This window comes from Pteropus vampyrus, unplaced genomic scaffold (genome assembly GCF_000151845.1).
Source record: "Pteropus vampyrus isolate Shadow unplaced genomic scaffold, Pvam_2.0 Scaffold444, whole genome shotgun sequence".
Classification (NCBI taxonomy): Eukaryota; Metazoa; Chordata; class Mammalia; order Chiroptera; family Pteropodidae; genus Pteropus; species Pteropus vampyrus.
Genome location: NW_011889225.1, coordinates 975,208 through 999,957, shown reverse-complemented (window position 1 = coordinate 999,957; position 24,750 = coordinate 975,208). Strand labels below are relative to the sequence as shown.

Below are 24,750 nucleotides of genomic sequence, written 5' to 3'. Positions count from 1 at the left end.
AATTTCTGTTTGTACTTTTTAATAGTTTCTATATCCTTGCTGATATCCTCATTTTGTCCATATGTCATTTTCTTGATTACTTTTGGTGGTCTACCTTTAGTTCATTGAACATTGTTTAGACAGTTATTTAAAATTTTTTGTCAGGCAGGTCATAGACCTACAGTATTTCTTTAGAGTCAGTTTCTGGAGTTTTATATTGTCCCATTGATTGAGCCATGTTTCCTTGTGTCTTTGAATGCCTCTTATCTTTTTATTTTGAAAAAATAAGTACCTCTCCTAGTCTTTGCATACTAGCTACCTGCAGAAGACCTTCAACCATCAGCCTGAAGAGAAGTTTCAGGACCCCTTAAACATTTTCTGATCTCTTACTCCCCTTTACATTTACATGTGGAACTGCAGCTCTAATGTGCCTACATGCTAGCCTGTTTTCAGTGGCTTCCAAATCATGCCACCAGTCCAGTCAACACTTGGAGTCCGGAGAGACAGAAATTGGTCCCTCAGGGCAGCCTCCAGACAAGCCAAAACATTGGATGCATTGTCCACTCTTTTGTTTCTATCCAGAGGGAGAAACCCCATTATGGTGGACTTCCTTCAAGATGTACTGTACTGTCATTATGCTACACAGGGGAACAGGCATGGAATGACACAAAAATTGCAAAAATTTTCTACCCATTTTCCTGGAATCCCTTCTTGAATTTATATTGGCTTAGATGTTATAGGTTTTCAACTAGTTTCTAGAGTTATCAGAGAAGTATTTTAGTCTGTTATTGTTAACTCAAAGTCTCTATGAAGAAAGGGGGCCCTGGAGATTCCCAATCTGCCATCTTGCTTATGTCATTGTATGGGATTACCTTTTGTAAAGTGAATGACCACCCCAAATTCGTTTGTTTTGTAAATCCCTGTATGTATGTTAATTTTTCTTAAAATAATTGAATACAGTATCATGAGAGTCTAATCGCCTCTTGATTTTTGTCTCTCTGGAGAACCTATGCCTGTATCATTAGTAGTGTTTTAGCATGGTACCTTCCCAGTACATTTATCTGTTCTCTTTACAGATAACTACAAGTGAACTACAAGTAAACTACAATTGAGCTTGCCAGTCAGGATCTTCTATATCAAGCTATACTTTCTACCCATTTAAGAAAATCTCTTTTGCATTAAAGTTCCAGCTACAAAAATATGTTTTTAAATAATTGCTTAAAGGCAAACTTTTTTTATTTAGATTTTATTTTTCAAAGTTTATGAAAGGCAGTCTTTTGTCTTGTACTATTACTTTATAAGTATATATAATAATGGTTTAAGTAACCGATTCCTGCTTAGGTACTTTCCAAACTTATTTGGTGTCTCAGCTACCAGTTGGCAAATCATATGGCATTAAGTGGATTGACCAGACTCTGAAAGAATTTAGGTAGTTCACCAAAGAAGCTATTTTTATAGCATACTGTTTTTATTAGTGCCTTAACATTAATAAACACTGAATGCTGTGAATATAGAACTTGAAATAGGACAATCCTTATTTTTGGTTGAAAATCTGTTATACCAAGAAACTACCACATCCCTTTTGGCCCACCCCAATGTAGTTGGGGGAGGTGCTGTACTTTTTGTCTGGGTAAACCACTTCATTTTACTTTTTGATCATGAGAGGATGGGATTTATACTTATTTTTACTGCCTTGATTATTATTCCAGCCAGAATGTCTTTTTTCCAAGACTAGTAAATTTTGTAAGAGAATGGAGCACTAGAAGATCCTTTTCCTATTTAGATTTGGGTGTTTGCTTGCTTGCTTGCTTGCTTGTTTAGAGTTGTGTCAAGATGTCTCAAGAGTGATTAGGGAGATTAGTCTACAAATATCGGTATAGAGCATTATGGGGTTGCTTCTCATTCTTCATTCTCCTTTTTTTTTTACTCCTGCCCTATAACTGACACCCGCAGAGGCAGCAGGGATGGCCTGGCATCCCTGACAGATTCTGTCTTGCACAGGTTGCAGTCCACCAGCTTAGGTTGCCTTACCTGAACCTACATTGAGTCATCCTGAGATTTTTATTACAGACCCTGTTCTCATCATGGTTTCCAGACAAGCCGTTTTATCTTTGGTCAGCATCCTGGTAAAAATGTTTTTTTTCATGAACCAAGATGGAAGACAAGACTGTATTTGCAGAGACTAGCAGTGAGAAGCTGGCTTCAGACATGGAGTGACTACTTATATTGTGTAAATTCAATGGCCTAGGTAAGATGGTGACTTAGTCAATTTGTTTACCCTTCTCCATTTTTCATTTCATCTTATCTTTTCTTTCCCCTCCCCCATTCCCCAGACACAAGGATTTCTTGAGATGGTGAGACCATGTTTTTATAGCCTTCCTACTATGCCTTTTAAAGAGGCAAAGCCAGATGCTCTAAAATTGTTCTTATGGTGCTTCCCTTTGAGCTACAAAGCTCCTTTACTGCAGTTTTCTTTCTTTGGCTAGGTGTCTATGAAAAAGATCAACAAATTAACTAATACAGAGAATTGTGTTAATGACTGAGACAGCATAGGGAGTTGTCACTTAAGGGGTATATACAAATTAGAAGTATGTATAAAAGAGGACTGGTTCCTAACCAAAAGCATGCATTGCAAACGCTGCTTGGCTATTAGTGTGTTAAGGAGGAAGATGAAAAAAGAAGGGTGTTCTAGAGTGATAATAGGTTTTGCATTTACATAAAATCAATCCCAACTGGCTTTCTGCCCACCCCAGGAGCTCATGGGGTTGGTAGTAGTTTTACCTCTCCCATTGTTTTATACCCACTCAGGATCCATAGAATCACCTGAGTTCCTTTCACTTTGTGGAGGTTGTTAACTCTGTCACCTCTGAATCGCTGAAGTAAAAGAGAATGCAGTAATGTAGGTGACATTGAGCAGGTGTCGACTGTGATTTCAGACTGGTGGTTGGGGCAAGGTGGGGAAGGAAGGGTTAAAATTTCTCAATCTTCCTACTTTTATTTAAAAAACTTGTTAGTGAAGCGAATGCTATGATGCTAGCAGAGTATAGCTGTAATTTGTCTTTCCAGACACGTTCTAGAATAAGATTCCACAGTGTAAGAAGCTTCCCTTGGGCCTAAGATGAAAACAAGGTCATTTTCCCAGGGGAGTAACCCATGGAGCAAGCGTTTAAAATAAACAAACTCCCTGGCTCTGGCTTGAAATGAGCAGTAGTTATCGAGATTTACTGCAACTGACTTTGGACCTCATCCAAACGTTGAATTAATGCAAACTTCTTATTAACTAAAATGGAGTCTCTCTTTTGGCAGCTACAATAGAAAAACTTCTTTTCCCAGATTCTGGAAGACTCGGTTGCCCTCTCACCCCCAATATGGGTCACTAAACATCGTAACAGAAGAAACAAGTACTTTCTGAAAGCATTGTGTAAGTGGTCTGATTTCAATGCTCATAAAACAAAGGAGCACAGTTCATTTATAATATGCAAAATTAGCGCAGCCTTTTAAGCAAGTTAAAAGAATATACAGCAATTTGCAGCTAAAATCGCATCATATGTGATGTGTAAAAATGTAATTGTGATAAATGTGATGTGATTTTAATATTTCTTCCTTTTCCCCAAAAACAGCTGTATTATACAGTGGAAAAAGCAGCATACTGAGAACGAGGCATGTTGGCTTGACCCTCTCCTAAACAACTTGACCTTTAGGATGCTCAGCTAATAAAAAGAAGAAACTTGCTTTACGTAACCTCAGAGTTTCCTTTTGATCTTAACATTCTAAGAATCTATAATTCTGTATTCTTCTCTGGAAGTCAAGAAATAACTCAGGATTTCTAAGGAGTCTCAGCTATCCTATGCCTGCCCTGCTAACAGGCATTTAAATATAAGAATATAAAGAGGAAGATGTGATCCAGGTTCAGATTCCAGAGTCATCAGATAATTAAGGCTTTGGAAGTAGATGAGATTATCTTGCTTTAGGGGAATGGACAGACATGGGATACAGAGGGAATGACTGAGAGTGCAAAGCCTAAATCTCACCAGGACAACGGGCAAAACAACCCACTGTCACTTTTTGAAAAGTGTGAATTGAAATGTCACTGTTTGAAAAATGTGAATTAAAGAGGGAATATGGTGGGAGGCAGATAAAATATAACCTGTACTTGGATGAGCTACAAGGGTCCTGATCATCGATTAATGGTGTGGGGAAGGCTGTAGAAAATGCTCATCTAAAGCTTTTCTCAGTCTTGCACATGCGAGAGAACGCTTAGAGGACTTTCTTTTTCCAGAATTGGCAATCGGGGTTTAACTCTGAGGTCAAAGAGAGCTACATAGCTCCATGTCCTATTCAAAGATGGGAACCCCACAGCCTCTTCACCCACCCTATTCCTACTATTTATAAGAGATGACAGAACCTGCTTCCCACCATTAACCATAGCTTCAAACCTTCCTGCACTTCCTGTGCCTCTATGAAAAGACTTTGGGAAGAGGGATAATGATTAAATTCAGGTGTCATCAGCTTTGTGGGGAGTTCGGTGGCCTTTCCTCCCTTTCTCTATGAGACAAGGTTCCAAAACAATCATTCATAAAGTTTAGGGTGACTGCAAAATATAAGGACTGCCATCTCATTCTCTGGATGGATGTTTACTAAACTGTAAATCTTACAGGTCCTCTCGGTATAGTGTGGGTGGGTGACTTTTTGACAGTTTTACTTGTGTACCCTGGAATTTGCAAGGCTTAAGTGAATATGAAGTCTAGTGTCTGCTTGTCATTTGGAGAAGTCTGGAGGTACAAGACTTCCTAGAAATAAGTGAGAAGACTGTAGTATAATGTCCCTGAAAAACTGGGGGCAATCCCATACCCCAGACAAATTCACTGTGGCCTTTGCAGGATACAGAAGTGAAGCTCAGTTCTTTCTGAGGCTCCAAGTGAAGGAGCAAGGGTAAAGGGTGGGGCAGGGAAAAGGAGGTGATCTAGGCTTACCTGAAGGAAACTATGGCAGTTTGGCTTTAAGATGGCCCTCAATGATTTCAGCTTTCTAGTATTCGCACCCTGTGACCCTCTTCTAACCAATAAAATATAGCAAAGATGGTGCAATGTCACTTTCAGAATTTTGTCACTAAGATTGTAATGTACATGTTCCTAGCTGACTCTCTCCATTGCCCTCTTAGCTTGCATTCCCTGATGAAGCATGCAAGCCAAGTTAGGAGTCCCATGTGACAGAAACTGAGGGTGGCCACGGGTCAACAATCAGCTGGAACTGAGACCCTCAGTCTGATATGTCACAAGGATCTGAATCCTGCCCACAACACATGCGCTCAGAAGCAAATCCTTTCTCAGCCAACTGTTCAGATGAAACTCCTTTGAGCCTTATGAGAGACCTTGAAGCAGAGGACCTAGCTAAGCCATGCCTGGATTTCTGAACCTTAGAGACTGTGTTAACAAATGTATATTTTATGACATTAACTTTCTGGTAATTTGTTACACAGCAATAGATAACTAATAAAGAGACAGAGAAGGTATGGCTACTGGAAAAGGATGAATAGAGAGTGGGAAACCCTTCGCTATGGGGGTTGGTCCGTAATGTAATGGTCAAGGGCTAAAATCACCCCAAGAAAAATACACACACATCATGTTTGTGGAGACCATGACATTAGGAGAGGCTGCTAGCAACACAGAGAAACGTACTGGTCATCAATTACATGAGATATTTTCTACAATCTGTCTCATTCCCTCTTGTCTTCCCAATACCAATAATGTCAAAAAGGAAGAGCAAAGAGATGTCCTAACAACAGACCACTTCTCCAAAATGGGGGTGGGGGAGGTGGATAAAAAGAGCACTCATTCATTTCAAATCTCCTGGACATAAGGCTTTCCAGTGATAGGAGAGTAGAAGTTTTTCATCTGATATGTGATTGGGATTTTTAAGTAGGCAGAGTTTTCAAATTTGCCTGAGATCCATCAAGAGATTTTCTACCCAACCAGAGAGCGATATTTGATATAGTACATATAAGACAGGGCTTGGAGAAAAATTAATGTTTCATGTATAAACTGCCACCAAGTTTAGACTCTTTGTTATATGGGTAACACATGACTACAGCCAAGGAGTGTGAGACTCTGGAAACTGAAAGATGCCTTGGAAAAGAGAATTTAGGCTCTGAACTATGGGAAAATACTTCAACACCTGAGCGGCACCAAGAACTGTCTTTGTCACTAATATTCAACCAATTGATTTAAGATGGAAATTCCCGAATGTTTGATAGCAGTTTGCCAATACCTGTACGTAACCTGCCTAGAACAGATCTTGAGTCATCTATACCTGAGTCAAACCAGGATTTTGAATCATCTTAAAATAAGATTTGAAAATCATCATAATAACTCAAAGAAATTTATTTTCCTAACTTTCTCTGTCACTTTAATACTATTAATCACTCCTATTCTCTGGGGGAGTTTTTCTATTTAAGAGCTTCTGTGATACATTTCCCAAGTTTTTCTCTTGCCTCTTATATTTCTCTAGCTTCTTTAAAGACATTCTCTCTTTTATGTCTCTCTAAAGTTTAGCAAATTTTCTTCCTACGTCTGCTTATCATTCTTTTCTCTCCCCTGGCAGGACTACTCATTTCTGTGGCCTCAGCTGAGTTGTCTCTGCAGATGCTAAACACACACACACACACACACACACACACACACACACACACGCTCATCATTCTGACTTTTTTGAATGATGAAAAAAACCAACATAAATCGTCATCTTTTTTGATCCTTGTCATCCTTGCCTTCTCTTCAATAGACTTCCTCTCCCACAACGTCCTGTGCATCTGTCTCTTTACACTCTTCTTACTCTAATCCCAGTCCAAGTCCTGCTGCTTAGGCTACTACAGGTAACTCCACTCTGATCTTCAGGCTTTTCTCTGAACCATCCAATATATTGTTAATGAAATAGTTTTCATAAAGTGAAACCACGATCATGTTCTTGGCTTAAAAAGCTCTAAGACTTTCTTTTTCCTTCTAAATTAAATTAATACTCCCCATCTTAACACTCAAAGCTCTCTATAAAATGACCTTAATCTACTTTCTAAATTTATCTCATTCCTTCTCATTTATTTCTTCCATAAGACTTCATCTTCTCTTTCCTTGCTGTTATCTAGCAAACTCCTTTCTTTTCTACTTTGCTCACAGCGACCAGAATAAGCTTTTAAAAAATGCATATAAATTAATGGTGACAACCCCCGAGTAAGCCCTTTAAATGTCTCCCTTGAGTCTAGAGTAAAAGTGGAGGTTTTTGTGCTGTGATCTTCAAATGCTCTTTCCCGTAGGCACATGGACGTTGTCCTGTTCCTTCTCAAGTCCTGTCTCAGGCTTTTGCACTCCTCATTATTTTTCCTCTGACAACATCTTATCCTGCAGGCCTCAACCGAAATTACATTTTTTCAGAGAGCCTTTCCTACATCATCCCGCCTAAAGGATTGCCCATGCCCCATCCAATCAATCACATCAGTCTGTTTATTTCTTTCATCACTTTATACCTTTACCTGAAATTATCCAGTGGTTTAAAACATTTTTTTTGGTTACCTTTTTGTTGCATGACTCCCTTCACAACATTATAAGCTCCATGAGACCAGGGACCTTGTCTATCTTGCTTACACATTAAATGTGTTCTCAACATTTAATAAAGTTGTCATTCTTTGCTTAATTAATATATGCTAAATGACTATCTTGCCATCTCTGCCTGTTGAAATAGTGCACATGATTCAAGACCCATTTCAAAGTGCTCTCGTTCTTTGGTCTTGATATCTGAATGTTATTTCCGCCCTTAAAACTTTACATAGTCTTCTGTTTACACACTTCTTTGGCCCTTGCCAGTTTCTTCCTTGTTATTTTAAACCTTTCATAATTTCTTCATTAGGCTACAATTTTCTTTAGCAATGAGTTTTGTTATGTTCATCTTTATATCTAATTACTGTGCCAAAACAATTGTAAGTATATACAGGTTGATATATTGAATTAAAAGGCAAGAAATATGATAAGAAATAATCAAAATTTTCATAGATGATTTCACAGTTCCGTTGGTTTTAGGGCTTTAGGGATGTCTTTGTTTCTGGAGCTAATTGTTGATATAGGAATATATTTATATTCCTATAAATATATAGGACACCAATTAACAGTTGTAAAAGGCAGATAATGTAAATCACATCATTTTAAGGAAAAATCAATGATAAAGATATTTTTCATTTTTGTTTTTAGAGTAAAATAAGTGGTTCCATGCATATGGGCATCTAATATGTCCAAAGGAACCATAATGTAAACTTGACCTCAATTTTAAAAGTAGAAGTGAGTAAATAGGATTTGACTACCCTACCAAAAATTAACAAAATACCAAAACTGTATTTAAGTACAATTTGTTAGAATCCTATTACTGCCCGTTTTCAGAGTCCTCTCTCTTATGTTTATATAATTCATTTTGTTTCTGCCATTTTCCACTCTCTGTTATATGTATTTATTTTTTTGCATTCTTGATTTTAACTAGATTTAGTGACTAGTCTTCACCCTCTATAGTCTTTTGGTATTCTGGACATTCTACATCCTGTTTGTATTCTAATCTCCTTGTTGCTACCTTATAGTTTTTATCAAATATATATAAACTTTTCTATCAGTATTTCTAATTACCACTAAGGATAAGCATTACCTTGGCAGTGGCAACAATAATTTTTGGAGCCTACTGATGACATTAAGAGGTTGTTTTGTTTTTGTTTTGGGTGTGATCATTTTCTTTAAAGATTCCAAAAATGCTTTAAATATGCAGTAAAATATTTACAGATAAAAGTATATGATGCTTGGGATTTCTTCAAAATAATCAGAGAAGGAGATAGGGAAGTATATGGAGATAAAAAGAAAAAAGATTGGTAACAAATTGGTTATTATAGAGATGGGTGATGAATACATGGAATTTATTATACTCTTCTGTATACATTTGAAATTTTCTCTAATAAAAGGTTAAAGAGATAAAAAAAAAAAAAAAGTCACATTCCTGCCCACCCCACTCCATATACAATTGACTTTAATGGTGATTTGCAAAAGCAAGTCATGGACAGATAATTTTGTTGTTATTTACACAGGCTGGAAAGGTGTGTTGAAATCAAACCACAAAGAGCCTTAGCTAGCTTAAAGAGTGTGGACTTTTTTAAAGTGTCAATGGCAAATAATTGAAGCCTTCTGAAAAATCTGTTAATATGTACAGTTTCAGTGGAAAGTATATTTTAACCTTCATTTTACTTGTAAGTATTTCATCCTCCACTTTTTCCATATTTATTCAGTACAAACTAAAGTAATCCAATAGTATGTGAAAATTCAGCCTTAACATTTTTTGTTTTCTCAAGTGATTAAAATAAACATTTCGAAGTAATAGTTTTATTTAATCTACACTAGAGGATATTAGAGTTGATGAAGGGGTGTCATACAGTACAGTTAAGAAAATTTTCATGAGAACTATGACAATTGAAAAAGAATACTAATGAAAATGTAAATAATCTAAAATGAAATTGTCCCCCGATGTGATATTTTTATTTGACCTTAAAGGCTGATTAAGATTTTCATGAACTTAAACTCGAATCTGTGCAGTAAATTATCAAGGGGTTGTAATTAGAGTTACTTCCTTCCTAGATCTGTGAGGAAATTCCCATCACCATTGATGAGAATTGTGCATAAAGATCATGGGAAGAGCATGGCCCTTGGGTTTCCTCTTAAATAGCCTGTAGGATTTGTTATGGTTATATTAATGCACTGGTCCTTGGAGACACTAATTTCAGTTCTCTCTCTACCTTTGATTTGCTAAAAATGACAAAAATTGGGGATGGGAACCCCGAGATGTAGATATCTTTTCATCCTTTCTTCTTTATCTATAATTAATTTATTATCTTGCTCCACAAATGCCAGATCTTTAAACAACGAAAATGCTTCCAAACAATGAAAGAAAAAATATATTGCTCTAGTGATTACTAAGTGGCTAACAACTTCTCTGGAAGTTAGACTTTCTTTAGAAACTAAGGTTCCTTCTTTGTCACTGTGGTTCTGCAACACATGTGTCAGAACACTTGGCCAGGGTATTTAGAAATGTCTATGGGCAGGGGCAACAGGATTTTTACTCAGAGAAAGTCTTGAGCCACGTGGCAAATGTTGAGGAATTGTAAAATGATTCTGTGGTATTGGGGATAAGCTAAAGAGAAAAAATAAAAGATGGTAAATGTCAGATATGGTAGATGTTCAATATATATTACTGGATGAGTAAATAATAGACATGTGAGAACAAAAATACCCTCTCTATATAAAATGTTTCATTTACATATTGTAGTATTTTATACATTACACTATTTGACAATAAGCAAATGGCAGATGTCAAAGAATCAGGAAAAGCACTTGGGAGTGGGCAGATGTAAGGGCTCTGCTGCAGATTTTTAGATCAGATTCATGTTAAAAAGATCTTTTGTCTCTGTCCTAGAGAACAAATGTAATGCAATGAATTAGTTATTTACTAAGAATCTAATTTCAAGCTTTTGTCCTGGGCAAATGAATTAAATGTTTTAAAGCTGTTTATAAATACTAACTCACTTAATCTTTACAATAACTTGTGAGATAGGTACTATAATCATGATTTTATGTATGGGGAAAATGAGGCACAAAGAAATTAATTTTGTCAAAATCTCACACATGTTAAGTGTTGAAATTGAAATCTAAACCAAGTAGATCTGGCTTAAGGGTCTATTTTCTTCACCACTATTCTATACTGTCTCATGAGATGGCACTAGAGCAGAGACCTAAATAATGACAGGAGAGACCTATGAGGCTTCCTGGGGAAAATGCTCTAGGCAGAAGCAAACACATGACATAAAAGTATGTACGGCTCTCTTTCAAAGAACAGCAAGGCCAGTATGGTATAGAGTGGAAATGACTGAGGGAAAGATTGATAGCAATGAGATGGAGTGGCTTATGGGCATTGAGAAGGATTTTGGTTCTCATTTTTAGAAAAATGGAAAGCCAGAGGAGGGTGTTAAGCAGAGCAGTGATGTAATATTTAAAAACAAATATTGTGGAGATGTGTGAAGACTAGGGTGGAAGCAGAAAATCTAAATATTTAATATAAAATAAATTTATATTCAATACATATCAAAATTATACAGGCACATTTAAGTATTCAAATTTTAGTCAAAATTAATACTCATTTTACTCAAATCATAGTAATACTCTAAAACATTTGTAGACTTTTGGAAACTGTTGATGTGATCTTTTGTTTGATGTGGCTGTCACTAGCTAAATGATGTCCCTGTCTGAGCCACGTCATGACACAAGGGGCCCCATTAAACTTCTCCTTGACTTCCCCATTAGGATGGTCATCAGATCCTTGGCACTCCACATTTGGTTGCAGCTGGAAGGTGGCTGGCGGAACTGCCCATGCTCCATAGCTAGATTTGCCCCTGGACTCAGAAATCCTGCGTCTCAGCCCCACTGTGTCTCAACATTACCTGCTCCACAGCCTGTGTCACCTCCACAAACATTGGGCTGCCACTAAGCATAAGGCAGTCATTACATGCTCTTATTACTGGTGTGGCAGCTGCCTTGGTGTGGCAGTGAGGGACCCACATCCGTGCCAGAATTGTAGGGGTTCTGATATCCACCTCAGTAGTCACTGGCTGAGTCTTATTAAGATAGACTTTTCTTTAGCAACCTGTACAAAAATGTTTCAATATTCTAACAATTGATACAGCTACATCCATATATACTGGGTGATAAGCACCCAGCCAAGACTATGGAGGAAGTGGTAGAGGCAGAGAGAATAGGTCATATTCTGGATATATTTTGAAGGCAGACTTAATAGATTTTGCTAATGAATGTGATGTATGTAAGAAAGGTGTCATGTATAACTTGCAGGTTTTGCCCTGAGTGATTGCAAGAAAGACTGATGAAAAGGAGCAGGTTTTGTTACTGGAAATGAAGCATTTGGGTTTAGACACAATAAGTTTTAAATGTGCATCAGGTATTCAAATGGATCTTCAAGTACCTGTTTGATATATGAGTCTGGAGTTCCAAGGAGTGGTTAGAATTCTTCAGAAATTATGAGCTCAGTAACCTGATACACACTTTCCATTCACCTTGTTAGGATCATGATTCTTTTAAGATAAGATTTAAATATATGCATGATTACCCTCCTATTTCGATGTTTGTAAATATAGAAAAAACAAAATCAAATCTGTATAAAAAGCTGCACAAGAGCTCAGCTTTCTGATGTTTAGAATAAAATTAAGAATAAACCCATAGTTTATTAGCTTAGTACTTCTCTCTGTGCCCTTATTCCTCCCTTGAAGATATAGGAGCTAAGGATGATTAAATTCAGCTTTGACAGAAAATTGCACATTAGCAATTGAGATAATGCTAAATCTATATATACCAAGCCTTAATTCGGAGATTACTGTGAAAGAAATATTTTAAGATGAGAGGTGGGAAATTCAAAGAAAAAAGGTTGCAAGATTTCCATGACATATCAGGCTCAGATAGAAAAGCCAAGAGAACATTTTAAAATTTGGAACGAAAAGAAATAAAAATGAAAAATATATATATAGTTTACTTGGAACAACAAATCTCAGAGAGTGACTAGAGAAAGAGAGAGAGAGAGAGAGAGAGAGAGAAAGAGAGAGAGAGAGAGAGATATCTCAGAGGTGTTATCACTGTATGTATCTCTTTCACATGCTTCTTAAAATATTTTTTTTCTCGAGATTTACTTAGGGATAATTGTGTGAAAGAGGAATCACAAAACCACAGTGAATACAAAGTAAATATTTTAATAAAATATTCAATATAGTATTTTCCCTGTGGGAGCTTTTAAGAAGAAATGAGAAGCTGAAGGACATGTCTATCATTGTTGGGAACCCAGTTCTAAAATGAAACAGGAACGTTCTTAGCTTTTCTCCAAAGCTCCTTGTCTAGTTTTGCCAGCAGGCTGCCTAGAGGACCAGAGAAGGACCAAGTGAATGAACAGAATCTATTTTGAAGCTGATAGAGTTAAGTAGTTTTTGCCTTGAGCTTTTAACCAGGTTCAGTATCATGGAGAAGGCACCATACTAGTTGGTATAGAAAGATGTTAACAACACAATTTTGTCCCCCTCCCCCATACTATTTGTATTTCCAGTGAACAATAAAAACAGAGAAATCTGTAGTTTCACCCACTAAGCATTTCAAACAGAATCATTCCTTGGCCAACTTTTGTATTCAAGGTCTATTACTATTAATGTAATTCTTGTGTTTTGAATTGAGAGCATAGTATTTCCTAAACATAACTAAAGCATACCACTGCAAATATTACATGTATGAAACAATTGTGAGCCAAGACTCCTCTACCTTGTGTGTTACTGTTTTATTGATACAGAAAGTGCTATTGTTTGAATATGAATATCATTTAGTGCATTAAGATGTAAAAGAACAAATTACTATGTTCCAGCTCTAATACAGTCCGATAGTGCCCTGCCTGAAGCATCTCAACACTTGATAAAAGACTGTCATGATTCTGATGTATTTTGATTTCCTTCTGGAGTCATAAATTGTACCTTCGGCACAATAAGGGATGAGTTGTTCCTTCGGATAGAGTTGCTCCTCCTCATGGAATTATTTCTTCTCATGGAATTGCGCTTCCTCAGGGAATTTTGATGGGACAGTTCACTCTTCTGGAGGGTCTGAATAAGGATGGAAGGCTTCTCATCCAGCTCTCGGGCACTGCACCTTGGAGCAGCTACTTTAACAGTGTTTCCAAACTTGGAGTAATCCACAGAATACACTCCTTCCTCTTCAGTTACAATAGACACAAAGCGATGGCCCCATTGGATCTCCTCAGCAATGTAGGAGGTTCTTGCCTGTGTGGTAATGCCAGTAGTTTCAACCACTCCTTCCAGAATCACTATGACCTCTAGGTCTTGGTTAGCAAGGTCAGTTGCTGAGATATCATACAAAGGGCTGCGCTTGTCAATCACATGGCAGATGATCAAAGGGGCCACCAGAAAAATGTTGTTACTGTCAATTGGGTTATCAACAGGAATGTCCAGCTGGTGAATAGGTACCACCTCCCCTTCAGGTGTAGTTGTTTTCTTGACCACCTGGATGCGCACCGAGGCACTAATAATCATGCTTTTCCTCAGGTCGCCCACTCGGAACATAAAGCACAGTTTGCCATTTCGAACAGCAATCACAGCATGACGGCTAAAAATCAAAGTTTCTGCCCTTCTGTGAGCCTGAGCTGTTTTCATGAAAATACAGCCCAACATGACTGCATTGATGATCAGACCCACGATGTTCTGGAGAATCAACACTGTGATGGCCAGAGGGCATTCCTCTGTCATCATTCTCCCTCCAAATCCAATGGTCACTTGAACCTCAATGGAGAAGAGAAAAGCAGAGGTGAAAGACCTGTAAGGATAACATCAGAGAACAATGCCATCAGATCAAATTTTGACTAATGAAATTTTGACTAATGACCGAGCTAAATTTTTTTTTCAACTTCATAAACACTATTTTTCTAGAATGAAATGTCTAAACTGAATTTGTCATTTTTTTTCCTCCAAAAGCTACTACATGCCTTTGGAAAGATAAGCCAACTTAACTTGTCAAATGCCTAATTCTCTCTCTCTCTTCTGCATGCACCTACCTCCAAACTTCTGGGATACAATACTATTAATGTTTTCTAGGTCATGAAATGATGGGCCTACTTGTGTGAAAGCTTTAAAATAATAAATATACACATTTATGTTTATAGGCACTTTTATTTTGTAAAATAATTTACTTCACGAAGGCATAGTTTACTTTGCGAAACTTTTTGCCAGGTAGATGTTTATTATTTATAGCATGTCTGTCTTTAAGTGACTTGAGTCATATGGAAGGTACTGACTAATGAGTGAACTTATTATTATTCACAACCTTTAACTCATATGCATTAGCTAACACTTATTGTGTACCTTATATAGAGAAATCACAATCCTAAAAAGTGGTACAAAACACATCATTCAAAAATACTAGTATTTTTTAACAAAAAAAAGAGAATGTTTTGCCATTTGGAAAGAAAAATGTTTTCTTACTGATTGTCTCATTTTGTTTTGTAAGTGATCTGGAGAATGCTGAAGCTATTAAGGAGGAATTTGAGGCAGAGATGAGTAAATGACTGGGTTGAGATCACATAATAAGAAATTGAATCCTCTCAATTCTGGCCTATGTTCTGAAAGGGGCAAAGGGAAGGGTCAATAGTGTCAGGATTTTCTTGGGAAATGTTTCCAAATTTCACATTTCTTCCATATCCCAGTGAATAAATGTTTATTTGGTAGGTTTAGGGTGGACCTGGGTGAGGCTTTTGAAAAGCTCTCAGGTGACTCTGATTTATCTCCCTGGTTGAGAAGCACTACATTTGGTTATTCTTATCATTAATTTATTCACTGAACCACATATCGATACTGCTGTGGCTTCTTAGTAGAAATGACATTAGTCCTGTACTTGCCTCCAACCCCAATTTCAAACTTCTTTAATTTTGTAGAACATCAGCCAGGCATAGGCCATTAGTCAAAGAATTATTTATTACTACCACACACAAGAGTGAGCAAAGTGTATATTGTTTATGAAAGAATTTAATTATAAACATTATGTGGTGCAAGACCCAGCATTTTATGGACAACCATTGTATGGAAAAACCTCAAGAGATGAAAGTGTTTAGCTGCTCATTTATTTTACTAAAGAGAAAGAGAGTTATTCATATGAAAGGGAAAGTGAGTCATCCTAAAATGAAGATGGTAAAAAGTTATTTGGACATACTGGTGAGTATGCATCACAATAAGTTGTTTCCAATTTTGATATGGTGGGATGCTGAACTTATGAAAGAAAATGAAATGCAAAGAATTAGAAATGTTATTAGTCATCTTTTAAACACCTTTTGGGAGAGAAGAGAGTATTTTCTATTTCTATAGTTCTGGTGAAAAATTTATTTATTATATATGATTTGTTATGATTAAACTGCATGTTGAGATTAAAGTATAAATAGTATTATAACGTAATAAAACCAGTAAGATTTTAACCTTTAACATTTAAATCATTTAAAAATTATTTAAAGATGTCAAATAATTTTTTTAGACAAAAAGTCCAATTTAAAATGCTAAAATTAAAGTTTAGTTTCCCTTAACCAGCTGAGATAGGATAGCAGTGGGAATTCTAATGGGGGTGAGAATCACAAGTGAGAAATCATTCTGGAGCAAAGGAATGTGGCAGAGAACAGGAGCCAGGAGTAGGCAAAGTGGTCACTGGGTGCCTTAGCAACACGGGAGCACAGAGCCCTAAAGGTCAAAGAGAAACTGAAACACACAACCTCCTTTAAAAGAATATACTAGAAGATGGCAGACTAGGTAAACGATGTGCTTGCCTCCTTCTACAACCACATCAAAACTACAGAGCAACCATCATTGAGAACCGCCTGAAGAACAGCTGTGCAGAAGTCCTACAATTAAGGATGTATAGAAGAAGCTAAGTCCAGACTGGTAGGAGGCGCAGAAACACAGAAAGGGCAGGCCCCACACTCATAGTGTGACAGTTAAGAAATGGGAGGGATATCTCAACTGTGAAAATTCCTCCTACCCTGAGAAGCAAAAGGTCCCATTCCTACACCAGGCTCCCCAGCCAGGGCTCCAGTGCCAGAAAGACAAGTCCCCATAAGTCTGACTGAAAATCAGAGGGGATTCTGTCCAAGTGAGACAGAGGGCTGCTTGAGTCACAGGCGTTCCTCTTAAAGAGCCCCATACATAGACTCACCCGTTGACAGACTCACTCGCTTTGAGCTCTAGTGCTGGGGCAGCAACTCCAAAAGCGCCAGGGACATATGAGTAGAAACTGAATTGTCTTTGGTTTTAGGGCACGGGCTGGAGGGGCAGCTTTTTCCCAGATAGAAGTATTGGCAGACGTCATCGTTCCTTTGTTGAGCCTTCTCTCCACCCAACCTACATGTGTAGGTGGGTGCCAAGTCTGTCTCCATCAAACTGGCTAACACCATTTGTCCTTCCCTGGTGATTCCCTGAGACCCTGCCCCACCCAACTTGTAGGCCCACCAAACCTGCTTCCACTGGCTTTTTCATACAAATGGCTTGTCTTGACTAACGCTGTGGACTTTCCTAAAATCTCTCCAAGGTTCATAAGCCCCAACCAGCATGTGGCCTCAGCATGCCCTGTACCTCTTGCTAAGCAGTCCCAAGCCCGGCACTAGTGTCAGCCAGCCTTGTTTCACAGCTTAGCCTCTCCCAGGCACCTCCAACCCCAGTACAAGTGGCAACCATCAGCAGATCACTTTGTAGCTCACACCAGATGGCCCAGAGCCAGGCACAGGCAGCTGCTAACCATGGCCTGCACCGAAGCCCCTCCAAAGAGGCCCTAGCACCAACACACCTGGTGGCCAGCTTCAGACCACACCACAGCACCACCCAACTACCTCCACAAACACGCCCAAAGGGCAGACTCAGCAGGCACCAAAGCCCCACTAAAGCAAATCCTGCTCCATGGGGTCAGCCCTGTCAGCCCTTGCATGACAGCTCCTCCACTGTAGTCACAGCCAGTCCTAACAGCCAGTCAGCCTGAGGGTCAATCCCACCCACTGATGTGCTAACAGTAATCAAGGCTCAACTACAAGAGGAGAGCACACGCAACCCACACAAGGGATTCACCTGAAGCAACCAGCTCAGGTGATCAAGGAGATTGTGCCATTGGGCCCCACAGGACACTTATTATATAAAGCCACTCTACCAAGACTGGGAGACATAGCAGCTCTACCTAATACATAGAAAGAAACACAGGGAGGCAGATAAAATGAGGAGACAAAAAAAATATGTCCCAAATTAAAAAAAAAAAAACAACAGAACCAAACTCCAGAAAAAGAACTAAACAAAATGAAGACACGCCATCTACTAGATACAGAGTTTAAAACACTGGTTATAAGGTTGTGTAATGATCTCAGGGAGAACTTTAACAAAGAGTTAGGAAACAAAAATAGAGATAGAAAACATAAACAAAGAACCAGTCGGAAATGAAAAATTCTGTAACTAAAATGAATATGTTAGAGGCAATCAACAACAAATTAGATGAAGCAGAGGACTGAGTCAGTGATTTGGAAGATGAGGTAGCAGAAAACATCCAATCAGAATAGCAACAAGAAAAAAAGAATCAAAAAAAAAAAATGAGGATAGTTTAAGGGACCTCTGGGACAATATCAAGCATACCAACATTTGCATTGTAGGGTACCAGAAGAAGAGAAAGAGCAAGGAATTGAAAACCTATTTTAAGAAATAATGATGGAAAATTTTCCTAACCTGGTGAGAAAAATAGATATACAAGCCCAGGAAGCAGAGTCCCAAACAAGTTGAACCCAAAGAGACCCACACCAAGACACATCATAATTATAATACCAAAGTTTAAGACAGAGAATCTTAAAAGCAGCAAGAGAAAAGCAGTTAGATACTTACAAGGGAGCTCTCAAAAGCTTATCAGCTGATTTCTCAACAGAAACTTTGCAGGCCAAAAGGTATTGGCATGAAGTATTCAAAGTGATGATAAGCAAGGTCCTACAACCAAGATTACTCTACCCAGAAAGACTTTCATTTAGAATCGAAGGAGAGATAAAGAGCTTCCAAGACAAGAAAAAACTAAGGGAGTTCATCACCATCAAACCAGTATTACAGGAAATGTAAAGGAACTTCTTTAAAAAGAAAGAAAAAAGATCAAAAATATGAATGATAAAATGGCAATAACTACATATCTATCAATAATTACCTTAAATATAAATGGATTAAATGCTCCAATCAAAGGATATAAGGTGGTTGAACGGACAAGAAAACAAAGCACATATGCTGCCTACAAGAGATTCACTTCAGATTGAAAGACACACATAGATTGTAAGTAAAGGTATGGAAAAAGATATTTCATGAAAATGGAAATTTTAAAAAAGCTGATGTAGCAATATTTATATTAGACAAAACAGACTTTAAAACAAAGGCTATAACAAGAGACAAAGAAAGACCCAGTAATTCCACTTCTGGGTATTTATCTGAAGAAACCCAAAACACTAATTCAAAAAGATATGCATTCATATGTTCATTGCAGTATTATTTACAATAACCAAGATATGGAAGCAACCTAAGTGTGCATCAATAGATGAATAGATAAAAAAAGTGATACATATATACAATGGAATATTACTCAGCCATAAAAAAAGAATGAACTCTTGCCATCTGCAACAACATGGATGGGCCTAGAGGGTATTGTTCTGAGTGGAGTAAGTCAGACAGAGAAAGACACATGCCAAATAATTTAACTTACATGTGGAATCTAAAGAAAAAAATAAATAAACAAAACAAAAACAAACTCATAATTACAGAAAACATTTTGATGGTCAACAGATGGGAGGGGAGTTAGGGAAATGGGTGAAAAAGAGGAAGGGATTAAGAAGTATAAAACAGTTACAAAATGGTAGTTACAAAACAGTCATGGGGATATAAAGTATACCATAGGGAATAGAGTCAATAATACTATAATACCTACGTATAGTGTCAGATGGGTACTAGATTTATCCGGGTGATCACTTTTTAAGTTATATAAATATCTAATAGCTATGTTGTACACCTGAAGCTAATACAATATTGTATATCAACTGTAATTGAAAAATTTAAAAAATATTTTAAAATATCCTGGAAAAAATAAAGTGCTAAAATTGTTATGCTGATAAAAATCAACTTTATCTCATATTTGCAACACCATTTGTCATACTGAAATTAATGTTTAAAAAAAAACATTGAATGGATATCATTTTTGATTATACGTCTTTAATTGCTTAATGACTTAATTTTTCACAGAAAAAGTCAATATATTTGTCATAAATAAAAGTTGTCATTTCTTTTCCAGGTTTATCACTTTCGTTTATCTCTTTTATGAGCGTCTGCTGCATGTTTATTAAAAATTTATCTTAATATGGAAACGATTCACCAATAACAGTGTCAATAAATTTCTTAAAGAGAAATATAAATAATATTTAACCTGCAAATATCTGTTATTTTAGTTGTTTCCTTTATATCTGATGTACTGATGATCTATATTTTTCACCTTTATTTTCTTTGAGACAAAAGTTTAGGACAAGTTTATGATAAAAAATTATCTATTTGATGGTAAAAGGCAATAGTTCAATTCATTATAGTTTTCTTTTCCTCAAAATCCAACCTGAAATCTGTGGCATGTGATATCCCTCTTTGGTATATTGGCATTGCAAATATTTAGGAAATGGAAGAATAGACAAGTTTACACTCTGGGTTTCTGCTTCTTATATTGGTATGTTAGTTTCATAAGATATCAGGGTCAGTAAAGGTCTCATTCTTTACAGTTTCCTGGCAAAATGGTGCTTGTTCAAGTTGCTTTGCTTGATGCATTATGTAAATTTAGAATATTCAGAAAATGTTCTGGAAAAGTTTTTAGTATTATTACTATTGTTTTGCTTCAAAGTGCACATTTGTGCAATTGATATAAATAAAATCTTTTTATCGTCTAACAAAACTGATTTAGAGACAAATCATCCCAATCAAATGTTCTTCGGTCATGTGAGAATATAAGAAAAAAATCACTGAGATCAAATTCACTTTACTTATCTTTGAAATACTTATGGTATAAGAGACAGAAGCAAGAGTTAGGCAGTTTAAAAACTGTCTTGTTCCTAGCCTATTAATGTTTTTGAAGAAAACCACATTAAGTCGCTTCTGAATAATGTCTTCCATTAAAAATCTGGACTAATTTCCATTAAAATTAATTTTTTTTACTTCTGCATCTTAGCATAACTTTTAACATTGAAATCCAATGCAATCAGTCGTTTATGATAATCGATCAAGAGAGGTTTATATTTATTTCATTTTTAGTAGATTTTTAATCTAGGACACCTCTATACCAGTGTTTTCCCATTTTTTCTCACTATTTCTGAAAATGTCATGGTTAAGAGAAATCATGGAAAACTATTACTAGTATTTGCACAATATTTTTTGCTGATCAGAGATAGTTACTTGTGGACACTGGAACTATGGACAGCAGCTTTTCATACTGAAAACTAAGTATTTGTTTTGGGGGGGTATTTTGCCCCCCCCCGTTTTTTTTTAAATTAAGGCACTCTGTGAAATCCTTTGAGCCACAATCTTTTTTTCTTTTTTAAATAACCGGTATAATATTTTCAAGGCTAGCCCAAAAGTGAAGCTTCCCATTTTCGTAGATGCCTCATCCATAAAGCTGCATTTAAAACGATTTTTAAAATGCGTTAGATTAGTTTTCCTGCTTTTTTTGTTGTTGTTGTTTCTGAAGGTACTAAAGCAAACCCTTTATTTTACTTTCAACAAAATAACAGAGATGGGAGAGCAGTTTAATATTTTTTTCTACATCGTTTTCAACTCTTGCTTCATCCCATTGCATTCTTACCTGACATTAGTCACACACACAGTGGACTCCAAACCACTTTTCTCCATTCCACTTTTCTCCATGTAAGCATAGATATCCCCATGAGCAAAGGCCACCAGCCACCACATGATGGCGAAGAGCAGCCAGCTGCAGAGGAACGACATGGTAAAGATGACCAGCGTGTGGCGCCATTTCAGGTCCACCAAGGTAGTGAAGATGTCTTGAAGGAACCTGCCTTGCTCACGGATGTTCTTGTGCGCTAGGTTGCAGGCCCCGCTCTTGGCGATAAAGCGGGCTTTAGGGAGGCGGTCGCGGATGCGCGGCTTGCGCAGGTTCTCCGCGGCGATGCGCGCCAGCACATACTCCTCGGGGATGATGCTCTTTCTGGCCAACATCGTCCTGTCACCATAGCCAGTCTATCCACCTGTCTCTGACTTGCCTTTCTTTTTCTGGAGACCCGTCCTCCTGCACGAGGGAAACGATGATTAAAAACTCACATACTCGCCTCCACAAACACATTTCTTCATTTCTTCAGCCCTTGCATTCGGGGGGTCGAAGTGACATGCAAAACTAAAGGCAGGATTTTATTAATCTAAACACGAATTTAGTTTATACTTGAGTTCTGGGATCCCGGAGAAATTTTTTGGTCTGAATTAGAATTGTTTCAATTGTCCTTATCGTTTTGAACACATATGGATACAGCCTCAGTTAAGCAAAACCAGGAGGCTTCCTGTAAAGAGCAGGCTCAATGAAAATTCTCTGAGATTAACCGCGTCTGTAGATTAGGGCAAGGAAACAAGCACGCGGGGTCTATGGCGAAAATTAAGGCCATCTGGGTATTGCAATCTACTTACTAAAGTATTTACATGATACGGCAATATAAAAAGTAAAGAGCGGGAAATTCTTCCTTCGTTATTTTTAGAAGTAGGCAAAGAAAAGGCTGTGGCCTCTTGCGCAGTATAAATAACGTTCAGTATAATTAGACAAAATAATAAGCGATGTGCTATGTAACGTGAAAATCACGGATAAGTATTTTAAATTTCAAACAAGTATTAGTTGCATTTAAAAAATATTTCCCATAATATTATAAATTGAAAACTTCTTTTCAACGAAGGGATCAAACATACAAGCTGCAGGGAAAACCCGGAAAATAGTCTGCGGGCTGCGGATAGAGTTAAAAGAGTGTTCCCGGACAAGTTCATCCAACACTGAAACCTCTACTGTGTTTTGCATTTTAAATCATTTGCGGGGAACGCGGACAGCCCTCCCTCGGCTCCAGCGGCGGAGCGTTGAAACTTACAGACTCCGGGCAGCGGGTGCGGCGGCTGCACCTCCGGGCACACGCCGGCGGACCGCAGGCAGGTCCCTCGCTCTCCCATCCCAGCGGGAGGGAGCCGGGATCACGAATGCCAGAGGGACAGATCCCAAGGCCGCGTGTCCTAGGGAGAAGAGTTAAAATAATAAAAGGTGCAACTGAATCTGAACGCGGAGAGGGCTGGAGGAAGGGGGATGGGTGTAGATCTTCCCCTCCCCCTGCTCATCTGTACTCCCTAGGCCTCTGGAGTGGGCCGAGGAGGGGCTGGGTGGGGGGAGAGAAGCTTGGGGATGATGCTCCACAAATAAGCCTCCCAGTTCAGGCTTTGACGCGCGCCAGACCTCAGAGGCCGCCAAAGTTGCCGAGGTGGGGGCGGGAGTAGAGGTAGGGAGGGGGCGCGTCCCGGGGAGGTAGGGAGCAGGCCAGAGGGAGGGGCGACGGGGGAGGGCGGGACCTGTAGAACTAGTTCTTTTTCCAGTAGCTGTGACCCCCTGCTGTCAGCATGACACGCTCATCTTTAAAAGGCTCCCTGCTCCAGGGAGAGAACTTTATGAGTCTAAATTCACTGACGTAAAGAGAACTTTTTTTTTGTAACCTGAGTAAATAACTGGACTACTTAAGATTGAATAAAACCACATAGAGATGAGAAAAATAGTCTTTTAAGGCTTTCAAGCTCTGTGCACACACATTTATTTACATTAAATTGAGTCTAGTAAGGATGATACAGGTGGAAGATGTTCTGAAACTCATCATAGCAAACTGTTTCTTCACCAGCCAAAGATAGTTCTCAGGGAATTACACACACACACACACACACACACACACACACACGCACGTACGCACGCAACAAGTAGAAGAAAGAAAAAAAAAAAACTCGAAGTCTCTTCCAATGAGAAATTTTACCCCAAACAGGGACAGCTGTCAACACTTTGGAACTCAAATGGTCGTTCTTCAGTTCTTGGTTGCTTTCTGAAATCTTGCAGCTTCTCCATTGTCTAGATGATGTGAATAAAACAGAGAATTGCATACGAGAAGGGTTATGCAGTAAATATCTTTCTATAGTTTTTTGAAAAGGAGCCAGCAAAGACAAATGGCTTTCTCCCACAGGTCAAGCCTCCTGGTTTGGCACTTGTCTTAATGGAAACTTTAATTCTTGGAAATTTCATGTATTTTCCAAGACTCAGGGCAGAAAGTATATGAAGCATAAACAATGTGTTCATTTAATTATCAAAAAACCCTAAAATTAGTCTTTAATGAAAGCAAATGAAGAATAATTTCCCTCCTTTTGGTATCCAAAGATCTGCTTAACCCCTTCAAGCCTAGGGATCCTAGTCTGATAGGGATTCTTTCTACTGCTGTTAATTTTTGCCACCAATTGTGTGTTGGTTTTACTACAAGTATGTGAGGGCCAGCTTGAATGGTTAATCCCCTCCTTGTTCTATTTTACAGTTGAGCTTGGTACAACATATTCCCTAATATTTTGGCAGGGTAACATTCATTGAACATCTATTTTGTGAAGGGTTTTTATTGTTTTAAGTTTATGTATATCATAGTTTCTATTCCTAAGGCAGACAATTGTAGTAGAGACAAGACTTTGACTATAAACTCTACTATAAGCATAGATGTGACTAGAATGAGAAAGGACAGACATACAACTAAAGTGCCATGGGAATTTAAATAAGAGTTACTGAGACTAGGAGACTAAGAAAAGCTTCATGAATTACTTTGGCATCTGATCTAGCCTTTGAAGGACCAGATATATTGGGAGTATGTAGAAAAGCAGAGAAAAGATATTCCACAGAAAGAAAACATCATGAACGAAGTTGTGGAGTATTGACAAGAGTGGGCCATGTTGTAGTAATAAACTAAATTAATCAGCATTGATGATGCAAAGTCAGCAAGACAGTAGCAGGATTGGATGCTTGAGTCCAGTCCTCTCTGAGCGGCTTCTGTCACCACCACTGTCAGCATATAATGGGTTATTCATGT

At 37.9% G+C, this 24,750-nt stretch overlaps 1 protein-coding gene across 1 annotated transcript; it reads right to left on the bottom strand.

Annotated features, from left to right (window-relative positions):
- Positions 1-13,358: 13,358 nt before the first annotated feature.
- On the bottom strand, positions 13,359-22,948 carry KCNJ8 (potassium voltage-gated channel subfamily J member 8). Its single transcript, XM_011381580.1, has 3 exons — positions 22,747-22,948; positions 21,468-21,911; positions 13,359-14,414 (listed from the first exon to the last, which is right to left on the bottom strand). Exons 2-3 carry the CDS (start codon positions 21,839-21,841, stop codon positions 13,514-13,516), a joined length of 1,275 nt encoding a protein of 424 aa, XP_011379882.1. The 5' UTR covers positions 21,842-21,911; positions 22,747-22,948; the 3' UTR covers positions 13,359-13,513.
- Between the last annotated feature and the right edge of the window lie 1,802 nt (positions 22,949-24,750).